Below are 23,312 nucleotides of genomic sequence, written 5' to 3'. Positions count from 1 at the left end.
GGATTAAATTGTGGTTGACTAGGTCGAATGCTTTACTGATGTCAATGAAGGCGACAGCTACAGACGTTTTTCGTTTCTCGAGATGGCGGTATATGTAGTCGAGAAAGCTGACAAGACAGTGAGTGGTGGAGGAAGTTTTCATATTACAAAATTGCTGAGGGTCTACGGTTCCTGCATTATCAGCATATGCCCAGTCAAACACAAAACTTTCACAGATAAGGCTGGGTATTGGGGTGATTGCAATTGGTCGTAGCTGATTTAAGGATTATGGGCTGGTGTGTGTGTGTGTGTGTGTGTGTAATAATAATAATAATAATAAACGGTTTATCAATAGAGTTGCAGCCGGTGGCTGAAAATATACAGACTTACATTTGATTTAGACATAATGATATAATATGCATTGAATACATTTACAGGGCTGTACAGTACATAAATCAGGAGTTGCTTATTATACAACAATAGATGGGATGGTGCTGTTCTTATATATATCGGTGTGGGCTCCTATGGGCTGTATTTTGTTGCATTGGCGGACTGCGCGAGTTGGGTGGGGGGCTGCAGGTGGCAGGAGGTGGCGATGACGAGGGTGGTGCAGTAGTCCACTGCCAAACCTTTCCAGTGCTTGGTGGTGGAGGTCACTGAGGGATGGCATTTCCAGGGTGGAGAGAGCGTTGGTGTAGCCGGAGTATTCTGCGCTGAGCATGATTCTGCAGGCCCTTTTCTGTACCTTCTCTAGCTGACGTTGTTGGTTGTAGTTGAGAGAAGACGACCAGGCTGGTGACGCATATGTTTGTTTGGGGAGAATAAAGGCGTTGTTGATGGTCCACGGCTCTGGCGTGGGTGTCCCAAGTGACCTAAGTCGCCATAGCATGTAGAGAGGGTACGAGGCTGCCTTGACAGTGATATTTACATGGGCCTTCCAGTCAAGTTTGTTGTCTTTAGTTGCACCCAGGAGTTTGGCAGACTGCACCAGCTGGAGAGGATGGGCACCCACTGTGACTGCTGGAGCTTGCACTGGAGTGGTGGCGGTATTGATGTGCATGACTACGGTTTTGGTGTGGTTGATGGTGACCTTGTTCTCCGTAGTCCATGCCTGTAGCCTGTCCAGGGTACCTTGTAGCGATGAGTAGTCTGTTGCGGTGTTGCCCACTGAAACCCCTACATTGCAGTCATCCACCTGTGAGGAGTGTTCGATAGAGCGTCGTTGATCAGGATGAGGAAACACAGTGGTCCCATCTTGGTTCCCTGGGGAACACCGCAGGTGAGGTGTTGGAATGTAGAGACCAAGCCCTGATACCTCACTGCCTGGCGACTTCCACTCAAGAAATCAGTGAGCCATGAGACCAGGTTGATGGGCAGCCCTAGTGCACTAGCCTTGTTGATAACAGTCCAGTGATCAACAAGGTCAAAGGCCTTCCTGAAGTCCACAAGGGCAACGGCCAGTGATGTCTTACATTTCTGCAAGTTTTTGTGCAGAAAATCCAGAAAGCTCACCAAGCAGTGTGATATAGAGGAGGTCCTCATATTGCCAAATTGCTGTGGATCAATTGACTGATAGATACTGGCAAATGCCCACTCAAAAACAAAGTCCTCACAAAGTAGACTGGGTATGGGGGTAATGGCAACTGGCCTGAGGTCGTTAGGGGACTGTGGGGTGGTGACCTTGGGGATGGGGGTGACAAATGCGGTTTTCCATTCATTAGGGCATTTGCTTTGTCTGAGGGATGCATTAATAATAGAACAGAGGGGGGTGGCAAGTTCAACTGCAAACTCCTTGTATATATTGATTGGGAGGTCAATTGGGGTCGTGGAGCGTTTGGATTTAAATTTCAGGAGTTTGTTGGCGATTTCATATGGTTGAACACTGGGAGGGGGGGAGGGGGAAGGTAAGTAAGCTGGGAGGAGAGTGAGGTTAAGACTGGGTAAGGTATGACATATGGTAGCAAAATGGTTATTAATTATCTCAGCTGCCTCCTCACTAGGTAAATGTGAGATGAAAGGAATTGTGGGAGACTGACGGTTGAGACCACAGAGATCTTTTACCTTGGAGTACCACTGACCGATGCCGACCTCCTTGAGGCCGAGCACTTTCCTGGGATAATAAGTCTTCTTGGCCGATTTGATTTCCCTGATGACCTGGTTACTTAGACTTTTGTACATTCGGTTGTTGGTGTAGTATGCCTTGTTGCGCTGCTCAATAAGTCTTTTTATGCGGGGCGTAATCCACGGGACATCATCGGGGTGGATCCTCAGTGTTTTGGTTGTAAAGAAGTGGTGGTAGGCTTTGGTGATAGTGTCCAGGTAATTATCCCACTTTTTCTGCACATCGTCTACCGTGATCACTTCAGTCCAGGGATACCGGGTTATCCATTGTCCAAAACGCCGCATAGCGTGTGTGTGTGTGTGTGTGTGTGTGTGTGTGTGTGTGTGTGTGTGTGTGTGTTTGTTTGTTTGTTTTGTGTTTGTACGTGAATATGTTTTACGCAAATATCTTTACATATATAAATATATATATATATATATATATATATATATATATATATATATATATATATATATATATATATATATATATATATATATATATATATATATATATATATATATATATATATATATATATATATATCATTATATATATATATACAGTATATATATATATATATATCATATATATATATATATATATATATATATATATATATATATATATATATATATATATATATATATATATATATATATATATATATATATCATCACTCTTCCTGAAACATGTGGACCAGTCTATTTATTTCCTATCATAAATCCATTTGGCTATAACAGTCACGATCAATTACTTCACGGTGAGGCTTCATCAAAACCCTTCACGCGGCTAAAGCGTGTGTCCAACAGTGTAAATATTGAACTAGAACAAATTAATTATACTTAATTATTGCTCAGGTGACGTCAGAGGTATACAGAAATTGGTTGAAAGCTGATGATGTAAGTTGGCTGACTGAAAGACAAGGATGTCAGAAAGGACATGAATGTGGTGACTGGTGTCAAGTTGGCCATATGAATGCTTATGATGTCAGCCTGTGGATTAATACATAATGCATAATTACTATGATTTCGACTTTTGTTTGAAATCCATCAAAAAGTCAGATATCATCAAGTTATGATTTAGCTATAAACAAGGATGTCATTAACTTTTGGGTTCATGTTTTAACAGGTTATGGTCTGCTATAACGTATGAGTTAAACTGTACTGAGCTAAAGTGAGGCGTCATAGCAGGGCACCGCCAGTGTGATCATGTGTGCTTCAACTTTGACCTGTCAGCCTCATGAAAGATTTAAGATATTTTTTTTCGCTCTATCCGTTCATTTGTTGGAGAAAAAGTGACTGTGATTATGGCCTTTGACCTTTAGACCAGCAAAACAACACGTATCGAGTCCTATAAAACTCTACTGATATAAACGTACTAATCTCTTTCGCTCTGTCAGCCCAGAATCCTGATAAATTATTGACCCAGTGAACATGACCTCTGAACTTTGAACCTCAAAAAAACCACATTGTCGCATGTGGCATATTAAAATATACTGAACGAACTTGCACAAACAAATTTTCCGCTCGGTCATCCCAGTTTCTATTAGCTAATTAAACAACGTATTTGATCTTTGATATTTTGGCCTAAAAAAATAAGTCGTGTGAAAGCGAAATTGGGTTACACAAGCATGGTAGTTTGTTAGGGGCAGTGTGAGTACAGCACACTGTATACTAAGCCTTCGGTACACAATGAATTGGTGTGGCCGACGCTCCACTCAACTGCCCTCGTTTCCTCAGCTTGACTGGACTAGGGAAGCCTCGGACACATACAGTATTCCAGTATAGCACGTCCACCACTAGTCTTACACACTCTCTACCCTAATACTGCCCATTTCGTATTTTATATTTTCCCTTTATTAATAAAACTCACTTATTCATACAGACACATACACTGGGAAAGGGGGAGGATCTGGGGGAGCGGGAGGTCTTGTAACCCTAACCAGGCAGCGGTATGTCCAGCATCCCTAGCTGGGAGAGCGGGAGCGCCTGAAACTCAACCTGAAACAGAGTGAGGCCCAGCTTCTCAAAATATAGTTGACTGATTAATTTACCGATATATTTATTTCTTTGTAAACTTACGGCTCACCTATCTATAACGTACATATGTGTAGTTTCTTTAAGTAATTATCTGTGCCTCTGTTGAATTCAGAATGAACTACTAATGCAAGTACCGACAGCGATATAACGAAATTTAAATTATTATATGGCATCATAATAAAAATTAGCATTTCAGTGACGCGAGAAATATAATTGTGACAACTTTGACAACAATTATAATCATGGCATCCCGCCCAGCTGTGATGTTAATGAGAAATATAACAAACAGAAAACTAATTCTGGGAATCGAACCTGAAATTTCATAGGGACAGAATAACGCAGGAATGGTTAGGTTAGGTTAGGTTAGGTTACAGGACAAAGCCGAGAATAAAGAGAAGAAGCATGGTATGGGGAGAGATAGAGAAAAGGAGAGAGAGACAGGTAAAGAGGGAGAGCAAGAAACAAAGTTAATGCGAAGAACAAAAGCAAAAGGAGAAACAATACAACAGAATGTAATACCAATGAATTAAGGAAATAAGAAGTAAAGTAGGAAAATAAAGAATAAAGTAGAAATTTTGATAACTATGACAAAATTGATCTTAGCATGGTGCACAGTAGGCCGGAATCATGGTTAACACACACACACACACACACACACACACACACACATACATACATACATACATACATACATACATACATACATACATACATACATACATACATAGTCTTTCACTATCCTCCGTCGATGCTGTGATGTTCCCCTCTACAACTCGCCCCAAAATATCAATCTTGTTTATGTTTCTCGCTTCTCACAACGCATCCTCGTTCAAGTGCAGGAGGAGGAGGAGGAGGCAGTCAAGGAAGAAGACCAACAAGAAAAGATGAAGGAGTAAGAGCAGGATGAGGAGCAAAAGTAAAAGGAGGATGATGATGAGGAAAACCTGAAGAAGGAAATAAAGGAAGACCACGAGAAGATGAAGGAAGAGGGCGGGGAAGAGGAGAAAGAACGAGGGAAAAGAAAGAGGCAAAGGATGAAAGAGAAAAATTAGTTATAGAAAGAGATCCAAGAGAAGAAGAAAATCATGAAAACATATTACTAGAAAATCAGTTAGACGGAATAAGAAACTAATAATATATGAATAAAGGAAATCATATATTGAGGAAAGACATACAAGAATAAAATAAAAAAGATCTGAAAAAGTTATAACAAAAACACAAAGAAAATGTAAGGATAAATTATAAAAAAAATGAGAAGTGACGATGAGGAATAAAGGAGAACAAAATATATATTACACAAAAATAAGACTAAATCATAAGAAGACAAATAAAAGTAATGAAGAAATAAGCAACCCAAAGATGAAGGACTAGAAAATAAAGAAATGGGAAGAAAGATAGAAGATGGATAAAAAGAAGGGAAATTTATAATATATTGTCCTTTCCAGGACACAATTTCCTCTACCCAACACAGTGTGCTCACCAGAAAACAATGTACTCACCAGAACACAATGTCCTCTACAGAACACAATGCCCTCTACAAAACACAATGCCCTCTACAGAACACAATGTCCTCTACAGAACACAATGCCCTCTACAAAACACAATGCCCTCTACAGAACACAATGTCCTCTACAGAACACAATGCCCTCTACAAAACACAATGCCCTTTACAGAACACAATGTCCTCTACAGAACACAGTATACTCACCAGAACACAATGCCCTCTACAGAATACAATATACTCACCAGTACACAATGTCCTCTACAGAATACAATATACTCACCAGTACACAATGTACTCACCAGAACACAATGTACTCACCAGAACACAATGTCCTCTACACAATACAATATACTCACCAGTACACAATGCACTCCACAGAACACAATGTACTCACCAGAACACAATGTACTCACCAGAACACAATGTACTCACCAGAACACAATGTCCTCCACAGAATACAATATACTCACCAGTACACAATGCACTCCACAGAACACAATGTACTCACCAGAACACAATGTCCTCTACAGAACACAATGTACTCACCAGAACACAATGTCCTCACCAGAACACAATGTCCTCTACAGAACACAATGTACTCACCAGAACACAATGTCCTCACCAGAACACAATGTCCTCTACAGAACACTATGTACTCACCAGAACACAATGCCCTTTACAGAACAAAATGACTTCCATATAAGAAGAAAGATCAAAGGTAAAAAAATAATTAACCCTCCTCAGACAACTGATAAGAAGAAATATAGTTAGATATAACTTTGATATAAATGGAAAAATTCAAGATACAGACAGACAGACAGACACACACACAGGCAGTTATTGAGTCCTTATAATTAAACTCTAGCTCCTCTTACGAAAACTCTGGGCAACTTATTTATTCTTCTGACTCGTTACTTTATTACATAGCCACTCAACTTTTCTTTCCGTTACATTTTTTCCTCCCATTATATAATTATTCCCCCTGTTATAATTTTCCTACCTTTAGCTTGCACTTTTTATCCTTGTTGTTATAATATTCCATTCTGTTATCATTGTCCTTTGTTAGTTATCATGGTTATACTCTTGTTGTCTTCCTCTTGTTAGCATCACCTCCTCCTTAATAGTAATAATTGTTTCCTTTGCTGTCTCTCACGTCCGCTCGTTATCATAATTTGTTTCTCTGTTATCATTCGTCTTCCCTGATTCACCTTCTAGTTTGTTTGTTATCATGGCGTCCTCTCATTTGTCGTTTTACTTCCCCATGTTATCATATTATTTCTCTTATTGTTATAATTACCCTCTGTTCTCATTTTCCTTTGTCTGTTCTCACTTCTTTCCCCTTTGCTGTCACTCATCTTTCACTTGCTTTTATTTTCCTTCGTTCAATATCACAGCTATGTCCACCTTTTCTCCTTTGTTTTGATCACCTGTTATCACTTTCCCTTGCCTGTTATCATATTATTCCTTTGTTCTTATTTTTATGTTCCATGTTATCACTTATCTTTATATCTGTTATCACTATTATTATATTATTTTCCTTCCTATATTCTGTATTTTTCTTTCCCCATTATATCTCCCCCCCCCCTGTTTACAAAGTTCCCAGACTGTCACAACCACTCCTCTGTTACCATAGGCACTCATGTGATCACAATGACTTTAAGATCGCGTAAGTAGATTCCAGAAATTCCTCATCCTAGTCTCTATCCTCCCCTTTTGATCGCCGTCTCTTCTTACCCTTCCCTTACCCCTTGCTTCTATTATTCCATTTGCTCCTATTCTCCCCATTGCCTCAGTCCTCACATTTTTCGCCTATTATCCTCATTTATCCTATCCTGTCTATCCTCTCCCATTTTCTTCATCTATCCTTCCATCCCTGCCCCACAATTCTCGTGATCTTGGAAGTCGTAGGTGACCTGAATGTATTATTGTGAATTAAAACTTTAAGTGGTGAGAATTAATTTTGGGGTGAGAAGTGAAGCATCATATGGTGGGTAAGTCGGATAAGAGAGGGGTAGTGGTGAGAGGGGGTGGTGGTGAGAGGGGATGGAAATGGTGGTGAGAGGAGGTGGTGATGAGAGGGGGATAGGAGTGATGGTGAGGGGTGGTTGTGGTGAGAGGGGGTGGTAGTGAGAAGGAGTGGTAGTGAGAGTGAGGGAGATGAGGTGGGGATGGTGATGTGAGGGGACAGGGGCGAAGATAAGTGGTAGATAAATCAAGATGGGGGTAGAGAAGTGATTGTTAGGGGTAAAAGTGAACTCAAAAGTATTAAGCCGGGTCAGTGAGGATGTTATCATTCTTAGTGAGGTGGGAGACAACTTCACTGTAATATTATACAGTACATACATAATATACTGTATGTATTTATATGGACACTCCCATACTTACATGCACTTTGGCATATACAATTGCGGATACAATTCCCTGGACACTTGGCGGTATCTGGCCTGTAATGTCTTGTGCTTCCTTAGTTGAGGTTATTGGAATTTTCTCGTATTACTCTTTTTCCTCATTGTTTTATATTTTTTTTTCATTTTATGGTTCCGACATGATACATAATAAAGATACAGCGTTATTATATACTGTATCAATCAATGAAATATATAGCCCATAAGTAGATACAAAATATTGCCAAGTATTCAGGTATTTGGTTTGGGAACTGTACAATGCGTACACATATACATATTCTCCTCTCGTTCTCTGTCTCTTTCTTATTTATCCTTATATCTGTCTCCATCTGTCATTCTATTTATCCCTCGCCTGTTCTATATCTACCAAAGTTTTTCCTTCTTTCTCTCAGTCTGACGATCTCTCTTTGTTTTTCTGCCCCACTCTTTTCTTCACCCTCCTTCAGTTCCTCCTTCTCTCTCCCTAATCCTCACCAACACACATCCATTGTCTGTAGACCCCTGGCCCCACCACCACGTCCTCTCAATCTTTACTTACCAAACTTAACTCCGGAATGACTTGAGACACAATTAAGAACCAGCAGCTGGTGGCTGAGCATCTCATTAATGAGGCTTTGGCTGCGCCCTCTCCATTCCCCGGGCATTATTCGCATAAGTCAAGGCTGTGGGTAGCGTAAGAGAGGGGGATCTTTATTACTGTGCAGAGAATTAGGTCTGTGGATGTCAGGCGAAGAGGATGTACTCAGGGGAGGGAGTCAAGTAGAAGAGTGCATCATTGTGATTGAGTCGGTGCAAATGACACCTCTTACTTTTTTGGGGCTTGGGAGGGGGGGGCTGCAGATCTCCCCCAGGGCCTTGAAGAAACGTATCTAGAGCGATGAGGATATATATGTACAGTCACTCATAAAAGAAACGGGCCCCCTGGGTGAGAGGTCTTGAAGAAAGCTATAGTTAGGATGGTGAGAACTCTGGCCTGTACCCTAGACAGTAGAGGGGGCCCTAGTCTTTAAGCAGGGCGGTAAGGAGGGTCCTATTATGTAACTAAGACATGATAGTGTAGATGTCAGCAGCTGGGATGGTGTAGAAAACCCAAGTATGTAACAGATGTGTTGAAGAAGGGCCAGGTTTGTAATTCTCAATGATGAGAACTTCCAAAACAATAAATTTCTTCAACAATTGTACCTCATAGCAGTGATACTTACTAACAGCGGTACTAACCCAAACTGTTACCTTCCAGTGTTCCCTTCCAATCATAACAATAATTCTCGTATCATTAATTAGTAAAATATTTCAACTATAAGGCCCTAGTTGTGAGAATATTAAATAGTTAAAACTTCAACAGTTAACATTTTCAGCCATCTAGCAATGAAACCTTCCAACAGTGGTATCCTGCAGCAATGAGTCCTACCGACAAAGAAACTTTCCACCAGTGAGATGTTACAATAGCTAACACCTGCGGACAGTTAGACTCTCAGTAGTAAAGCCTTCCAGCAGTGAGATCTTTCAACAGTGACACTTACCAACAGTGAGACCTGTCAAAAGTGAAACTTTCCAACAATGATTCCTTCCAACAGTTACTCCTGCCAACAGTGAATCATTCCAATCGTGAAACCTGTCAACAGCGATTACTTTCAACAATAAGGCTACACTCATCAGCTTAGCTGCTGTCGGAGGGTATTGTTCACATTTCCAGTTGAGTTATTGCCTAGAAATATTACACCACAGGATGTTGATGGGGAGGTTATCAATAACCACACTAGTTAAACTGGAGAACTGTTGCCCTGGGATATAGTAAAGTCTTAATGGAGGAGCTACATTATTACCCAAGGAGGAGTAAGGTTTTATAGAGTCAATCTGAGTCCACTTAATGGTCATTCTTGCTCGTACAAATCAATCAGTGCTCACATTTGTTCAAGTATCAGCAAAAGGTAAAGTTTTCATGAAGGTCGATCATGAGGTCGATCAGCAGCCGCATTAGCTGAGCTATTGCCGGCAGAGAAAGTTTTGGTGGGGGTCGAGGACTGGCTCCAAGTGATTTAACTTTATCATGCTAATGTGAATGGATGATCGAGCTGGGCGACCCAGCCTAACTTTCATCATTGGGAATATTAATTCGCTGACTTTGATGAGTTTTAGGGAGGGTGTCCTGAGGTCTCTTAGATATTTCCACTTGTTTTTCGTAATTTATTGGGTTATATTGTGACATATGTAGTGTTAATAGCTTTATTTAGTAAATAATAATAATTAATGTGTTAAGCTAAATAAAGACCAACAGGAATTACTGAGATTAAATTATTAATCACAGTTTTTTTAATTATGCATCAAGATAAATGTTCAGCAGTTACCTCCAAGATGATAGTCAGATTAACGTCCTCGTCAACGGAACGTCAAACCATTCCGACTTTCCTAAAATTTTATGTCCCTAATTGATAGTGGATTTAGTATGCTAATTGGCTGTTACATTCGCGGTGCTGATGACAATGGTCGACAGTGAGGGAGCTGGAAGCTCTCCGAGTACAAAAACAAATGCAGGTACAATAAATTAAGTATGGAAGCTGTTTCCTAAAAAGGGAGGCAGAAGATGGAATTACTGAATTACAAGTTACAGAATTAGAAAAGAAAAGTGTTCTTTATAATCTAACTTGATTTTAGCTTATTTCTACCAATGCCACTTATGAAAACCGAGCTCATGGTTATTGAAATTTTATTACACACTATTAGACAAACATACAATAAATTCATTAATTTAATATATGTATCTTGAGATCGTGGGCCAGCATATACACATACTTAACATACGACCAATTGTATTTTTTCGCTACCGTTCTTGATAGCGAGGAAACATGTGTTTGTAAGCATGGGTTTGTATTTAAAGGAGTACAGTATATGTTTGAAGGATTATATATTTAGATGTGATAACCAAAAAGTCGTACCTTAAGAATATGCAACCAACTATTAACTGATGTGAGTCACTAGACACAACACAACCGCCATGACGTGGTGAGGTGAGCAGGTTCTGGCCAACTATTATGATGCCAGGCGGCTCTATTGGGTCTACCGTATCACCTGATGTTTACGCTCTTTAATTACCTACAAAATCAACAAAACTGAGCTTCGGCATGACATTAGACAACTTTGTAGATTCAAAGAAGTTGTTATCAAGGAACTAAAAAAGACAAATGGGAAGATATTATGTCATAATATAAACATAAAAGATAATTAACATCAAGACCAATAAGGCATCAGTTATTGTTTGAAAGTTCCGATCTTTTGTTTTGTATTTTTCATTTCTTATTAATGGCACTTTTTCACACGCACACACACACACACACACACACACACACACACACACACACACACACACACACATAATTACACAAAAGAGAGGACGCCAACTTATCTGCCTGGGGAAAGGGGTGGAGTATTACTCTGTTGCGATTCTCGTTTGCAAATTTGCGTATGATATAAATTATCTCTTTAGGGTTTCCATATGCAAATTAAAACCTCAACTTAAAAATTACAATAAAATTTTTTATGTTTGCGTATGAATGCTAGATACGCAAGGCGCAGATTTGGCACGTCGGTGTAGACTGCCCCCAAGGTTACATGAGTGACCACACCAGTTGCCCGTTGTGGTTCTTTGGCGCACACAGAAAGTAATCTAAGCCTACATTTCCCACCATTTTTTCGTGGTTTGTACTGATTTCTCGTTCATCACAGTGATTTTATTTATTCATAACAATGTTGTGACAGTTTTGAACCATGCCTCGTGCTGCTGCGAAGGTGGAGTACAAGGAGATTGCACTACGTGGTGATGGTGTGGTTCCATCTGAGACCTCTCCTAGTGACTCTGGTCCTTCTGGGGCAAGTGGTAGTTCGCCTGGGACTTCAACAAGCAGTCCTTGTGCGAAAGGAATTGCCCGGCATGTCGTTGTGGCTAAAAGAAAAAAATGCACATGTGGCACAGTATCTCAACCATCGCCGCGTGGCTTACCTCGTGACTGCTCATCTCCCTCGTAAGGGCGCAACCCCCGTACTCCCACTAAAACTAGATTTATACGGCACTGTGAGGCACGGAGGAAGAGGGGAAAGCTTGGGATGGGGGAAGGAATATCACCAAGTATTCCAACATCTAACAACAGGTAAGTACAGAAATTAATTTATTTTCGCAAAAACAAAAGATATTATTTTTATGTATTACATTTAACCAATAATTTATGTCAAAAATATAGAAAATTTGAGCAAGAAATATTCGCATATGGGAGCTTGAGTGGGAGCCATGCACACTACAATTTCTGTTATACTCGCTCTTAGGTATAGATTTAATCTTTATTGTTATTACCTGTATAAGGCTATTTATAGATAATGTATTTATAATGCTAATGCAACAAACCCAACCTTTTTATATCCAATAGTAAGCTTGATACGACTCAATATGTACAATTATCTTTTGCGCTTGGAGGGATAAAATGAATAATCTGTACTTGGCCTGGACACACTCACCAAGAACGCACAATTTACGCCACTTTTACCTCGCAAAATATTAATTTTTTCTCAACTTTTCTTCTACAACTATTTTTTGCTAAATATGCATGTTTTATAATGGGATATGGTACATATTGCTCTCACATGAAATAACGAAGGTATAAAGTGACTTATAACATTTTCATTAAACGTAAATTTTTTTTTGTTCTACTCGCGAGCGCGCTTACTTATAAAAATAATTATTTTATCGTGATTACTTACAGATAACAGTTTTTAGATAATTTATTTACTATGCTAACGCAATAAAACCCAATTTTCTTATCTCAAATAGCAAACTTACAATTGCTTACAATAATCTCGTGTGGTACATTCATGTGCAGTGAGATGAGTAACCAGCCAGATCCCAAGCGTCTCACTAGAGAGCACCCTAAGCCCAAGATGCCCTGTTTACTGATGTTATGTAAAAACAATAGTATTCTAAGATGTCAAACACAAATTTCGTAAAATTATAAATTTGTTGACATTTATAGCTCCAACAATATTGCAGTGATTTCCGGAACAATAACAGCTATCAATCTGGTTACAATGAAAAAATGTACTGCAACTTTGTGGTAATGGTTAGGGCTGGATCTTCACACAAGCTAGGCTGTTGTTATTACGGAATCTTCTATCTTGATATTATCAGTGTTATTCACGCATGGTCAACCAGTACCACAAGACCAATGGAAATTTTGTCATTAATGTATCAATGGGAAGACGTTACATTGTTGCTGATGTTTTAATTACTTTTGGCACTAGAGGTTTCAATAGGGTTAATTGACTAAAATTAAGATGAAAAGTATGACACCATCAACACCAGACAACACACGTCACCATCAACACCAGACAACAACACACGTCACCATCAACACTAGACAACAACACACGTCACCATCAACACCAGACAACAACACACGTCACCATCAACACCAGACAACATATGTCACCATCTACACACCAACACCAGACAACACACGTCACCATCAACACCAGACAGAACACATGTCGCCATCTACACATCAACACGAGACAACACACGTCACCATCAACACCAGACAACAAAAACACACGTCACCATCAACACCAGATAACAATAACACACGTCACAATCAACACCAGTCATCAACACACATTACCATCAACACCAGACAACAATATGTCACCATTAACACCATACAACACACGTCACCATCAACACCAGACAACAACACACGTCATCATCAACACCAGACAGCAACAACACACGTCACCATCAACACCAAACAACAACAGGGTCTCAATTGTTTCTCTTACATGACAACACAAAATACATATAGCGTTTCTCACTATTGATTTTTTTCATTCTTGTATTTCTTTGTATATATTCTTATAATTGTTATTATTATTATTATTGTTATTATTATTATTATTATTATTATTATTATTATTATTATTATTATTATTATTATTATTATTATTATTATTATTATTATTATTATTATTATTATTATTATTATTATTATTATTATTATTATTATTATTATCAGTGTTATTATTATTATTATTAACATTAATATTTTATTTTACTTATATTATAAATTTTATTTACTATCAATTATTATTATTATTACGTTTTTGCCCCCCCCGCCCCCCAGGATGTGGGTCAGTGACCCACATCATCACCAGTCAACAAGACTCGTCACCATCAACACCAGACAATAACGCACGTCACCATCAACACCAGACAGCAATAATACACATCACTATCAACACCATACAAAAACACATGTCACCATCAACACAAGACAACAACACACGTCACCATTATCACCACACAACAACACACATCACCATCAACACCACACAACAACACACGTTACCATCAACACCAGACAACAACACACGTCATCAACACCAGACACAACACACGTCACCATCACCATCAACACCATACAACAACACGTCACCATCAACACCAGACAATAACACACGTCACCATCAACACCAGTCAACAACACACGTCACCATCAACACCAAACAACAACACACGTCACCCTCAACACCACACAACAACACACGTCACCATCAACACCAGACAACAACACACGTCACCATCAACACCAGACAACAACACACCATCAACACCACGCAACAACACACGTCACCATCAACACCAGACAACAATACATTTCACCATCAACACCAGGCAACATTACACATAAGAACATAACATAAGAAAATAATGAGTCTGCAATAGGCCGGTTGGCCTGTGCATGGCAGCTCCTGTCGAGAGGTACTACCAATCTCTATCGTCCATGAATCTGTCTAACCTCCTTTTAAAACTTTCCAGCGTTCCAGCACTTTCTACAAAGTTGCTAAGCTTGTTCAACCTTATTTGTGAACCAGTTCGTTCCTATCTCCCTCCTAAACCAAAACTTATCCAACTTAAATCCGTTGCTACGAGTCCTATATTCTGCACCGACTCTAGTGAATTGATATCCATTCTATAATAAGGGCACCAGAACTGAACAGCATAATCGAGGTGCGGCCTGACTAACGCAAGATATTGTATAGTTGCAAAATGACCTTAGCTTTTTTATAACTTACGCTTCTCGATAGAAAACCTAATACCTTGTTTGCCTTATTTCGAACAATAATTTGCTTTACTTCGAACATTAATGCATTGTTTTCTAGGCTTACAAGTACCTCTAAGACTCTTTCACAAGTCGACTTCTCTAGGTTGATGTTGTTAAGGCTGTGTACATTGACAGTATTTGTTCTTCCAATATTAAGTACGCTGCACTTGTTGGTGTTGAATTTCATTTGCCATTTTCTGACCACTCCTGCAGTTTATTTAAATCCTACTGTAGTGCATGTGCATCCTGCCCTGAATAATCTGCCGCCCTATTTTGGTGTCATCCGCAAACTTGCTTATGTCACTACTTATCCCAGTATTTAGATCGTTTATGTAGATTATGAACAAGAATGGGCCCAGGACTGACCCCTTGGGAACCCCACAGGTTACACAACCCCACTCAGATTTAACAGCATCTACGCTGACCCTCTCTGTTCTATCGGTGAGCCATGATTTTATCCAGTTTAAGACTTTCCCTCGATACCATGAGCCTTAAATTTTCTCAGAAGCCTCTTATGCAGTACTCTGTCAAACACTTTGCTAAAGTCAAAGTAAATAACATCGCAATTTTCTTCATTATCTACTACCTCGAAGACTTTCCTAAAAAACGGATGCTATTTGCTATAATTGATTCAAGAAATTTCCCCACTAATGATGTGAAAGTAATCGGCCGGTAATTTGACGCTGATGCTCTGTCTCCGTTTTTGAATATGGGTGCTACATTTGCCTGTTTCCGCAAGTCTGGTACAACTCCCGTGTCTAATGATTTTGTAAAAAAAATTACGAGGGGTCCGCTAATCTGTACCTTACACTCTTTCAAAATTCGAGGGAAAATTACATCCGGCCCTGGGGATTTTGTCTTTTTTAATTTATTTATCTTCTCAAAAACATCCTCTTTTCTGATAGTGATACAGCTGTTTAATGCTTTGCTTATTTTCTCACTATCATCGATCACTTCTCCCCTCTCTGACTTTACAGGCCCCACTTTGTCCTTGGCCTTTGTCCTGTATACCTGGAAAAATCCCTTGGGCTTCGCCATGGATTCTTTTGCTATCCTGATTTCGTAGTCCCTCTTTGCCTTCCTTACATTTTCTTCATATTCCTAGCAAGTTCATTATACCTATTTCTGAGCTGCTCCTCCCCTCCCTTTAATTTATTATTAATTCCTTTCTTTATTCCTACGTCATATTTAAGTTTTTTGGTCATCCACCTTTGCTCATTCTTATTTGATCTAAGTTTTCTGTATGGTATATTTTGTTCTTGTGTTTTACGTAGTATACTAGTGAATATATTATAGTCATAATCAATTGTTGTGTCGCTGGTGACCTCACCTGTTCCTAAAGGGAACTGACCTGACAGTTCCCAGGTGACCTCACCAAGGTACTTTCTTAACCCCTCATAATCCGCCGATTGAAAGTCTGGGACTCTGACCACTTATTCAGTGTTTTTTGTTTCCCAATTTAGGGTGAACCTGATTTCTCTGTGATCACTCTTCCCTAGTTCTTCCCCTTATATGATATCACTGATAATATTTTCTTTATTTGTTAATACTAGGTCTAATATAGTGTCACCTCTAGTAGGTTCTGTAATTAGTTGTTTTAAAAAATTGTCCTTTACTGCGTCTAGGAAGTCTTTAGATTCATAGTCACCTGCAATGTTGTCCCAGTCAATATTTCTGAAGTTGAAATTCCCTATAATGCACAAGTTGTTGTATTTTGCTGCCCTACTCATTTCCTGCCATATGGGCTAAGCTGCTTCTTTCCCAAGACTTGGGGGCCTGTAAATTACTCCCATAATTAGTTTTTCTCTTCCTTCCGCAATTTCTACCCATACAATCTCGGTTCCTATTTCACCCTATATTGTATTATTAATACAACATTTTAATGTATCCCAGACGAAGAGTGCGACCCCTCCCCCCTTCCTACCTTCCCTGTCCATGTGAAAAAGGTTGTACCCTTTTATGTGGTACTCTAATAAAAGGTTCTTGCTCGCCAAATTCATCCAGGTTTCGGCGATTGCTATGACGTCTACATTCTCAGTATAGACAACCGCTCTCAGAAAGTCTATTTTATTTCTAACGCTCCTACTGTTTGTATAGTAAACATTTAAACTTACCCTTCCCTGGTCCTGTTTTACCCCTTGTCCTGTGAAACCAATTTTACTCCCCAGTACCTGCTTGTTTTTTGACTCCCACTTTCCCTGACCTCTCTCTACTGGCGAAATCCCCCCTTTGGAATGAAAAATTCACTCTCCAGGGATGCAGGCAACGTCTTTACCCCTGTGCAAGACAAGTGTAGTCCGTCACGACTGTACAGGTAGTCGTTACCATATAATGGTTGCCAGTTATCAATGAACGCTCAACCATTGCTTGCATATTATTTTTGCAGTCAGCGATTTCTAGCAATTGCCCTGGACAGCCATTCACCGCCAACTCCTCTTCTTGGCAAGACACCACATACTACCGTATCCCTCCCCTATCTCTAACCTTCCGTAGCGCCACCCTGTGCCTCTTGAAAAGCTCCTCACTCCTAACCTTTCTTATGTCGTTACCTCCTACACTAAGACATACTGCTGGCTTGGTACCCTTCCTTGACAAAACCCTATCTATCCACTCAGCTACATGCCCTATCCCAGCCCCAGGAAAACACACCCTAATCCTACGTTTTCTATCTCTTGCACAAAAGGTCATATCTCAGAACCTCACCTGGCTGTTCCCAACTACCACAACCTTACCACTGGGCAGTGATTGAACAGGTGCTCTTTTCTCTCCTGTCACAACACCACCCTGCCTCTTCTCTTCCTCGTCCTGCCTCTTCTCCTCCTCGCCAGCTTCCTCCAACACTTGGAAGTGTTACTGCATTCCGCACCCTGGTCAGCTTTCCTGAGTCTGACCCTAGTCCCGTTGGAGACAACCACTCTCCACGTCTGCTCCTCCCGACCCTCCTTCGCAGGTGTCCAGCTAGGCAGGACACTACCTGAAGGAGTTCAGTCCTAAGGACTTCGTTAGCCTCTTTAAACCGTCTATCTATCTCCTCAAATGCTCCAGCTGACGTAACAGAGTGGCCAGGGGGTCGTCTTTTCTCACACACCATCCCTCTTCCCCCACAACACAACGATCCACGGCGGCCATTTCCTATGGTCACTAACACGAGCACTTAGGGCACGTCCTTCTCCAAGCTAGGTCAGACAACAACAACACACGTCACCATCAACAGCAGACAACAACACACGTCACCACCAACAACAGACAACAATAACACACGTCACCATCAACACCAGACAACAACACACGTCACCATCAACACCAGACAACAACACACGTCACCACCAACAACAGACAACAATAACACACGTCACCATCAACACCAGACAACAACACACGTCACCACCAACACTACACAACAACAACACATGTTACCATCAACACCATGCAAAAGCACATGTCACCATTAACACCATACAACAAAACACACGTCACCATCGTTAATTGCCAGACAACAACACACGTCACCATCAACACCATGCAACAACACATTAATGTCATCATTAACACCAGGCAATGCAACACACGTCACCAATTAAACACCAGACAACAATAACACACGTCACCATCAACACCATGCAAAGCACATGTCACCATTAACACCATACAAACAACACACACGTCACCATCAAACACCAGAGCCAACAACACACGTCACCATCAACACCATGCAACAACACACGCCACTACAACACCAGGGCAACAACACACGTGACCATCAATACTATACAAACAACATACGTCACCATAACACCAGGCAACAACACACGTCACTATCAACACCATACAACACACGTCACCATCAACACCATACAACAACACACGTCACCATTAACACCAGGCAACACCACACGTCACTATCAACACCATACAACATACGCCACCATCAACACCATACAACAACACATGTTACCATCAACACCAGACACTAACACATGTCACCATCAACACCAGACAATAACACATGTCACCACCAACACCATACAACAACACACGTCACCATCAACATCATACAACAACACACGTCACCATCAACACCATACAACAATAACACACATCACTATCAACACCATACAACACACATCACATCAACACCATGCAACAACACATGTTACCATCAACACCAGACTCTAACACATGTCTTCATGAAAACCATACAACAACACACATCACCATCAACACAAGACAGCATTTCATGTCACCATCAATACCATACAACAACACACGTCACCATCAGCACCATACACCAACACAATTCACCATAAACACCAAACAGCAACACGTCACCATCAACACCATACAACAACACACGTCACCATCAACACTATACAATAACACACGTCACCATCAACACCAGACAATAACACATGTCACCATCAACACCAGACAATAACACATGTCACCATCAGCACCCATACACCAACACAATCCACCATAAACACCAAACAGCAACACGTCACCATCAACACCATACAAATTCGAACACACGTCACCATCAACACTATACAATAACACACGTCACCATCAACACCAGACAATAACACACATGTCACCATCAACACCAGACAATAACACATGTCACCATCAACACCATACAACAACACATGTCACATCAACACCATACAACAAAAATACACATCACTATCAACACCATACAACACACGTCACCATCAACACCATACAACAACACACGTCACCATTAACACCAGGCAACACCGCACGTCACTATCAACACCATACAACATACGTCACCATCAACACCATACAACAACCCACATCACCATCAACACAAGACAGCAATTCATGTCACCATCAATACCATACAACAACACACGTCACCATCAGCACCATACACCAACACAATTCACCATAAACACCAAACAGCAACACGCCACCATCAACACCATACAACAACACACGTCACCATCAACACTATACAATAACACAAGTCACCATCAACACCGTACAACAACACAAGGTCACCATTAACACCTTAAACCAACACACGTCACCATCAACACCAAACAATAACACACGTCACCATCAACACCAATGAACACCACACGTCACCATCAACAGCAGAGAGCAACACACATCACCATCAACACCACACAACAACTCACGTCACCATTAACACCACACAACAACATATGTTACCATCAACATCAGTCAACACCACACGTCACCATTAACTCCATACAACAACACACATCACTATCAACACCAGAGAACACACGTCACCATTAACACCAGACAGCAGCACATGTCACCATCAACACCAGACAACAACACTCGTCACCATAAACACCAGTCAACAACACACGTCACCATCAACACCATACAATAACACACGTCACCATCAACACCACACAACAACAACACATGATACCATCAACACCAGACAATAACACACGTCACCAACAACACCATGCAACAACACAAGTTGCCATCAACAGCAGAGAGCAACACACGTCAACACCAACAAAAGACAACAATAACACACGTCACCATTAACACCATGCAAAAACACAAGTCACCATTAACACCATACAACAACAACACACGTCACCATCAACACCAGACAATAACACTCATCACTATCAACACCACACAACAACACACGTTACCATCAACACCTGTCAACACCACACGTCATCATTAACACCAGGCAACAACACACGTAACCATCAACACCATACAACAACATACGTCACCATTAACACCAGGCAACAACACACGTCACTATCAACACCATACAACACACGTCACCATCAACACCATACAACAACACACGCCGTAACACCAGACAGCAGCACATGTCACCATCAACATCAGACAACAACACTCGTTACCATTAACACCAGTCAACAATACACGTCGTTACCATCAACACCAGACAACAACACATGTCATCATCAACAACACAACTTGTCATACCATCAACACCAGACAACAACACATGTCATCATCAACACCACACAAAAACTACTTGTCACCATCAACACCAGAAAGCAACACACGTCACCATCAACACCAGAAAACAACACACGTCACCATCAACATCTGGCAACAACAACACACGTCAATATCAACACCAGACAACAACAACACACGTCACCACCAACACCAGAAAACAACACACATCACCATCAACACCAGTCAACAACATACGTCACCATCAACACCACACAAAAACAACTTGTTACCATCAACACCAGCCAACAACAAACGTCACTATTAACACCAAAGAACAACACACGTTACCAGCAACACCAGACAACAACATGTCACTATCAACACCAGACACCAACACACGTCACCATCAACACCATACAACAACATGTCATTATCAACACCGGACAACAACACACGTCACCATTAACACTAGACAACATAAACACATGTCACTATCAACACCAGACAACATCATACGTCACCATCAACACCAGTCACCCCTTGTATCTAACACTCAAAATTTTGTAATTTCCAGGTAGGAAAAAATTCTGTACACATAAATTTTATCAACTTCAAAACTTTCTTGATAAAATTAAGACTTCTTTTCTGTGAAGCCTCTGGGGGACTGTGCAGCTATAGTTTTGAACATTTTATGGTCATTAAACTTGGGGGAGAACTCGTCAAGTAGCCTGACGGGAGTTTTGGCTCTCTGAACATTATAGGAGGGTTCGCTTCACTTAACCTTGACACTGACAGTCTAGTGTTTCTAGACTTTCTATATGCAACCTTCACTTCGTTGAAAAGTTTGCATTTGATGAGAATACCATTGAGTTGCTATTTTTCTATATATCGTGACAATTAACTGTAAGAAGATCTGTTTTATGCGTACTTAAAATAATCTAGTGATGGTGTTTTCTCACAAGGGTCTTGGGGAGAGTCGTCGTGCCACCCCATAAATCCCGGGTAGGGCGGCGGTGATAGTTGAATCAAGGCGACGACTGTTCCAAATAGGCCATAAAGTGGGTGTAACCCTCTTGGGGGTCGTCAGGGCGATCAGCCCTGTTCTATTTTGGCCTCCAGCACTGCATCTTGAGGTGTACGCCCTGGGGAAGTCATCAGGGCGATCAACCAGGTCCTAACACGGGGCATCCAACCCCACTCTTTGTGGACCCTGACTAGTCGTAACCCTTGAGGGAATCGCCAAGGCTATCTGCTGAGCCTTGATCCCTACTTCGGTTTTCGGCCCTGTATTTCTTAAATCATCTATGTTAATAACCCTCAAGAGTGGTCGTTGAGGCTATTGGTCATACACCGAGCCATAGCTCTCCAAATATACTGTAACCCTCAGGAGTCGCCAAGGTAATCAGCCAAGCCCTGCTCCAGCCTCCAACCCAGCAGCAGACCTGGACCCTGAGTTCTCGCCCGATAATCCTCACACTTGACACAGATTAAACAGATGTTCTCTTCTTCAGTGGGCTGTAACTGCAGGTAAAGCGTGCCTTTTTTTAGAGCTTCCCATGTTTGCCATCCTCTCACTTGGTGTTGCGGATTATGAAACATGAGTGAGTTTTTTATCTATTCAATAATTATTAATCCAGAGGCTAAGGAAAAAATCGTGCATTTTTTTTTACTAAAGCAACATACTTTGCCATCTGATAGTAGGACCCATGACAAACGTTTTAAAGACTGGAGGCAATCGGTATCTGCCTGAGGGTGGCCGTGGCAGCCATATTCAAAATGGCCGCAACTTCACTTTAAAATACGTAATATCTCAGCTCCTATTGCAGTTAGACCTTTCATTTTTGTAGCATTACGTATGTTTTCAGATCCAAGGAATCTACTAGTAATATTGATATTGTTGTACGATGTGTCATTCATACGCATATCGAAATTTACAGGTAAAATGGGGACTTTTTGTTACCTCAATGTGACCAATTCTTGCATTATGATAACACATGTAGCAGATATACTCTCACTTCAAATACATACAAAACACAATAAATGTAACAAGCCCACATTAATGTTTCAGTTACTTGTTATACAGGAATAACTAGCATTCGAAATGTGAATATGTTTGTCGGATTTTGTACAAGCTTGTGACACAGTTTTTCTTTCCTTTTCAGATAATCTTAATGATGTAATATG

General features: G+C 40.6%; 1 protein-coding gene across 1 annotated transcript in view; it reads left to right on the top strand.

Annotated features, from left to right (window-relative positions):
• LOC121853080 (extensin-like) overlaps positions 1–22,619 on the top strand; it is a 77,512-nt gene extending 54,893 nt beyond the window's left edge. The window contains exons 4-6 of the mRNA XM_042347397.1: positions 5,568–5,820; positions 6,081–6,344; positions 22,516–22,619. Coding sequence (XP_042203331.1) covers positions 5,568–5,820; positions 6,081–6,344; positions 22,516–22,619 — 621 coding nt within the window. The remainder of the gene's footprint in view (positions 1–5,567; positions 5,821–6,080; positions 6,345–22,515) is intronic.
• Positions 22,620–23,312: the final 693 nt, after the last annotated feature.

This window comes from Homarus americanus, unplaced genomic scaffold, assembly GCF_018991925.1.
Source record: "Homarus americanus isolate GMGI-L3 unplaced genomic scaffold, GMGI_Hamer_2.0 scaffold32305, whole genome shotgun sequence".
In the NCBI taxonomy this organism is placed as follows: Eukaryota; Metazoa; Arthropoda; class Malacostraca; order Decapoda; family Nephropidae; genus Homarus; species Homarus americanus.
This window is presented reverse-complemented; position numbering and strand designations above follow the sequence as displayed.